This window comes from Alligator mississippiensis, chromosome 15 (genome assembly GCF_030867095.1).
Source record: "Alligator mississippiensis isolate rAllMis1 chromosome 15, rAllMis1, whole genome shotgun sequence".
Taxonomy (NCBI): domain Eukaryota; kingdom Metazoa; phylum Chordata; order Crocodylia; family Alligatoridae; genus Alligator; species Alligator mississippiensis.
The window spans coordinates 16,371,328-16,376,671 of NC_081838.1; the positions used below are offsets into that span (position 1 = coordinate 16,371,328).

A 5,344-nucleotide genomic window follows, 5' to 3' on the forward strand; every position below is an offset into this window, starting at 1 on the left:
GACAAAGCCTTGGTTGGGATGATGCAGCTGGGGCTGATCTTGTTTTGAGCAGGGGGTGGACCTAGATGCAGCCTCCTGAGGTCCCTCCAACACTCATTTTCTATGATCCTATGATTGTAAGCTGTAGTTGATGGTGGAGGCCTGTCCCTTGCACCATGGGTGGGCAGCCCTGCAAGAGTCTACAAATGCCTCCAAGGCAAGGATTTTGGCTACAAAGTTTATAATGATGAGGGTTTATAGTGTGAGGCTCTCCCTCTAGCTTCCTACTTCTGGATCAGTGCAAGCGAAATGAGGGGGCATCTGAACCCCAAGGCCTCCAGGCTTGGAGCTTGCATGCAGGAGCCTGCCATGGATTCTGGAAGTATCTGAAGCCCCAGGGTGAAGAGCCTGGGAGGGATGAGACAGGCTAATGGTAGCACCACATAGACTAGAACCATTGAGCTCTGCTCACTTGAAATTTGGAACATAATTCGGGACATATTTGGCCTGGAAACAGAATTAAGTAAAAAAAAAAAAAAAAGGTGGAAAGTGAGCTTAGCCTCCTTGCACGGTTTCAGTGTCACGGTATTGCAGCCGTGCATTCATGGGAAGCAGTCTCAGCCCAACTGCTCAGCACTTAGCAGACAAGTGTAATGGGGCAGCACGTCTGTTGGGGGTAACAAGGGGCATTTCAGGTCAGTGAGCCAGGGGATGGGGAATCCTCCTGGCAGTTTCACTAGGATGCCAACCCGCAGCTTCCCTGTGCACACAGGACCCAGTCTGGATTAGAGTCCTGGGATCATGGAAACACTGACCAAGTTGGCCAAGCAGGATTTGCACTTTCGAGCCAGCAAGACAGGTGGGCCTGGGTGGGGGGAAGTTGGACATCCCATGGCTGGTACATACCTGATCCTCACTGTACTGTCAGGCACAAGCAGTGGCACTTTGATGTAAGATGAGCCCCAGGGTCTGTGTTCCTCTCATGCGTTGGGTGCAATCGGTGGACGGTCGGGCCGCAACCTGTTTCCTGCCCCCGCGGCACTACCCGACCTGGCCCTGGGGCGGTCAGGTGGGTAACAACAACAGGAATAGCATGTACTGCACTAGCTCAGTGCAGAAAGATCTTGGCAATGCCGGGGCTGAGACTGGCTCCTGTCCCAGGATGGAGCAGAGCGAGGGAGAGGGGAAAGGGTGGGCAGCCCTATGGATCCTGGCTGAGCTGCTGAGGGATGGCAGTATTCACCCCCCTGCCCTCCTTTCATCTCTTCCATCCCCCAATCTGCCCCCTTCCTTATTCCTGTGCAGTGAATCTCCAATAAAGAAATCTGCTCTGTGCAGTTTTGCCCCATCACTGCACTTCTCTGACCATTTCTGCTTTGTGCAGCCACGAAGGAACCAGGAGGAAGTGCCAGTGGGCTGGGTTGGGAGCAGTCTTTTATGCTGCAGGAGGTGCTGCTGAATCAGGGTTTTGCCAAGCACTGGCAGGATCGGGCTATGAGGGTGCTGGAAGGGAGACCCAGCATCCGGTCACGCTGCCCTGGGCCTCTTCGCACAGGCCAAGCCTCAACTTCCTCTGCTGCTGGGTGATGGATTCACAACCCAGCCCCTCTCAAGCCAAGTTTACCCTGCTTTATGCAGGGTTTCTTGCACTTGTGGGGTGCTCAGGACCTGTAGGATTGAACACTCAAGGGAGAAGTCAGCCTGCTTCCTCTTTATTCATTTCTCAATCTGACTTCTTCAGCCTGGCCACATAACCTTGCTTTCCACCACCTGGTCTGCACTCACCTGCCCTGTGCAGCTCAGCTGGGATGAAGGGGGCTCTCGGACCCCTCCTGCTCTCCCTCCTTCTGCTCCGCCAAGCTGGAGGTGAGTGACAAGGGGCTGCTCTTCCCCGGGTGCAGCCTGGGGCAAGCTCAGGCATGGGAGAGGGGGATCTTTGGAGCAGAGACTGTCTTTGGGAGCCGTGTTTGTGTCGTGCATTCAGGGGGGAGCCCTGGGCTAGGATGAGGCTTATCTTAAAGCAGCCGGAGCTTCCAGGGAGATGCATCTTTTCTACTTGTTCTGTAGAAAATGCAAGACACGGCTTGCCTCTAAGTGCCCTTTGCACCGCGTATATGAGGGGGCCAGGGATGTTTAGCATCTTCCTGGGTCTCATGGAGCTGGTTCGTGAGCCTGGCCTGAATGAAACCAGAGGAAGGGGCCTAGCATCAGTGAGGATGCTCTAGCTGCCCCAGCCTCCATCCCGGTCTGGCTCCTCCGAGAGCCTGGCAGACTGGTGGGGCTGGGTCTCCGGCCTTGGCGATCCTGGTGGGAAGCCGGGTGGGGAGGGAGGCGGCTCCGGGCTGCCCCGACAGGAACCGGCCCCAGCTCCGCAGCGGGAACCAGCCGGGCCCAGCCCCAGGCGCAAGGAGGAGCCCGGGCCCTGCTCCGGCCTCCGCCCGCTCTGTGCGCACACGGGGCAGGGCACGGCGGACCCCGCGCACCCCCCCGCCCCCCCCCCCCCCGCGTCCTGTCCCTGCCCAGGCGGGGTCAGACCCGGCAGCAAGACCGGGGCTCGCACCTGTGTCCTGGCCGGGGCAGCCCCTGGGTCCTGGGCCGCCGGGATCCCGCCGTCGTCCCAGCCGCATCGCCCTGGCCCCGGCCAGCTGGGCCCGCTGGTTCCCCGGCAGATCCGGGCGGGCTGTGGGTCCGTGGCCGCCGCCTCCCGCTTGGCCCGGGCCGAGAGCAGCGTGGCCGGAGCCGCCGCCTCCCCGGAGCGGCCGCAGCCGCCGGCCCAGCGCCGTGCCCGGCATGGCCGGGGCCCCGCGCCTCCTCCTGCTCCTGCTGGCGCTGCCGCGGGCCGGGGAGCGCGGCCGGGCCGGGCCGGGCCGGGGCGGGAGGGCCCGGGAAGGGCGCGGGCAGCGCCGAGCTCCCGGCAGGGCGAGCCCCGCAGCGGGGCAGGGCCGGCGGCGGGGGAGGCCGGGGGCAAAGGCCGGGGCCGGCGGCACGACAGCCTCGGACCTGCCCCTGCCCGGCCGGGACAGGGACCTTGCACCCGGAGCGGCAGGAGCGGCCGGGGCTGGGCAGGGCAATGCCCGTGTGCGCGGGGGTCGCCCTCAGTCCGTGTTGTTCCCCGACAAGTGCAGCATGGTCCGGAGCCGGTGCAGACGCCGCCCTGGCAGAGCTGGTCGGGACCGCGGGGGAGACGGTCACGTTTCCTCTCGAGATCCCGGCAGGTGAAACATTAGATAATACTGTCTGGACGATTGGCACAGAGAGTCTAGCAACGGCGGTACCAGGAGACCCCCCGAGTGTCCTTGTGTCAAACAGGCGCTATAGGGGCCGCCTGCGTGTCCCCAACGCCGGCCTCGCACTGCACATCACCGACCTGAGGCCGGGGGACGCGGGGTCCTACACAGTTAGAGTCAACACGGATAAAAACGAATTCACCCGGTTCTTCTCACTGCGGGTCTACGGTGAGTGCTGGTTTGTGTTTGATTTTCTTGTCTGCTCTGTCACCTGGTGATCTGAGGTGCTCTGCTCTCCCAGTAGTGTCTCAGGGAGGTGCTTGGAGGAAACCAGAGTCCTGTTTTATTCTTTCCCACTGGTATTCTCCCTTTTCATTTCCTCTCCTTGCAGAGCGACTGCCCCAGCCCACGATTCACTGCAATGCCCAGAGCTGTGCAAATGGGCTCTGTAACACCACTCTGAGCTGCACCATCCCCAACGGAGGCAGCAAAGAGACCTACAGCTGGAGCACCCCACAGCCCCTCAGTATGACTGCTCAAGGATCCATTGTGGTCATCTCTCACCCAGATCTTATGATAAACGTCACGTGCACAGTGCACAACCCCGCCAGCAGCAGCTCCACGACGGCCTCTGCCAAGGCCCTTTGTGCAGGTAACATGCCTTGTGGGGATCTCCATGCAGCTCACACCTGGGGAGAATGGGCCTCATGGTGCCGGCTGTTGGGGGGCCACAAGGTACCTGACTCCAGGCAGATGCTGCACCACTCTCCACCCTGAAACTCGACCCTGCAGATTTGCTCTGAAACTGCTACCCAGGGAGCCACATTCACCATCTCTGTGCAGGGAGTACTCAGCCCTGGAGCTCCCTGCAGGACTCCTTCCCTCCCCCACCCTCCCTCAGAAGCTCCCCAGGGGCTGTCCCCATCCCCACTGCCCCCCAGGGCAAACACGACGGGGCAGCACCAGCCACTTCTCCCTGGCTCTGACCCTCTGCCTTGCTCTACTTCTAGCCTCATCGTTGTCCTACTGCCAGGCCAAGGGGCTCATCCTGCTGTTGGTGCTGGGGGCGCTGATCACCGGGACCGTGGCAGTGCACATCATGGCTGGCAAGCAGCCGAAACGGGACTGAGCAGGGCCCAGCCCACACCAGCCCTGCTCCGCTCCGAGACAGAAGGATGAGGGAGGCTGCAGCACGGAGGAGAAGCAGCCGGTGGGCTGCAGGGGTCCGACTATGAGTGTCTAAGTCCTATTCCTAAAGCGGAACAGGCACCCTGGAGGAGAAGTGCCACCCCATCTCTGCCTCCTCCCCTTGCCCAGCACTGGCAACGAACCATGGCCCCCAGTCTGCAGGGCAGTCACTGGCTGGGCTCAGGGGCCCACAGATATGGGCAAGACACAATTCTGCTGTCCCCGGGTCAGCTGCAGCCTCGAAACAAACTTTCCCTCCTCTGCACTGTCTGCGTCTCTGAACCCTCAGGGTCAATCCTCCCCCCACGCCCCAAGAGCCCCATGAGGTTGCACTGTGGCCCCCAGGGCTTGTTCAGCCATCAGCACTGTGGGTGCCAACGTCCCTGGGAGGCAGGATCTCCACTGGCAGGAGTAATGCCCAAGCACCCCCCCCCCCGCACGCGCGCGCACACACATTTTATTGCTTTTGACTAACTACAGTTCGTTTCTGCTGAAAATACAGTTCATTTTTAATTTCGGGTTTTATCTGTAAGGGTTCAATAAACTTGCTTCTACTTTAGCAGAAGTGTATCTGTATCCAGGACAAGTCCCAATATAGTCACTGGATGCAGCAGTGTCCCCCCACTGCCGTGCACTCGTGTCACCAGGGGCACTGCTGTCCCTGCGTCCACACCAGTTCGGAGCGGAGGGGGACTGATGCTGTCCCCAGGAGGAGGACGGCTCCAGCCTCAAGCTCCTCCTGCCTCTGCCTGGCACTCAGACAGCAGTTGCCAGTCCTTGGGACCTCCCAGCAGAGCCCGGCCTAGTGCCAGCACGTTGGGCGCTGCATCGCTGCCTGGCACAGCCCCAGGGCCCCCCGCCGGCAACCCCGCCCCTGCCTAACCCCTGCCTCCCTGCTCCCGGCAGCGCCACAGATGCCCCCTGCCCCCCAGCCGTGTCCGCCTCTGTCC

The 5,344-nt window shown here is 61.3% G+C and overlaps 1 protein-coding gene across 1 annotated transcript; it reads left to right on the forward strand.

Annotated features, from left to right (window-relative positions):
* The first annotated feature begins 1,572 nt into the window (after nucleotides 1-1,572).
* LOC109284406 (SLAM family member 9-like) lies at nucleotides 1,573-4,953 on the forward strand. The gene is made up of 4 exons (XM_059718064.1): nucleotides 1,573-1,845; nucleotides 3,105-3,434; nucleotides 3,598-3,858; nucleotides 4,217-4,953. The coding sequence occupies exons 1-4, from the start codon at nucleotides 1,788-1,790 to the stop codon at nucleotides 4,333-4,335; spliced, it is 768 nt and encodes a 255-aa protein (XP_059574047.1). The 5' UTR covers nucleotides 1,573-1,787; the 3' UTR covers nucleotides 4,336-4,953.
* The last annotated feature ends 391 nt before the right edge of the window (nucleotides 4,954-5,344 follow it).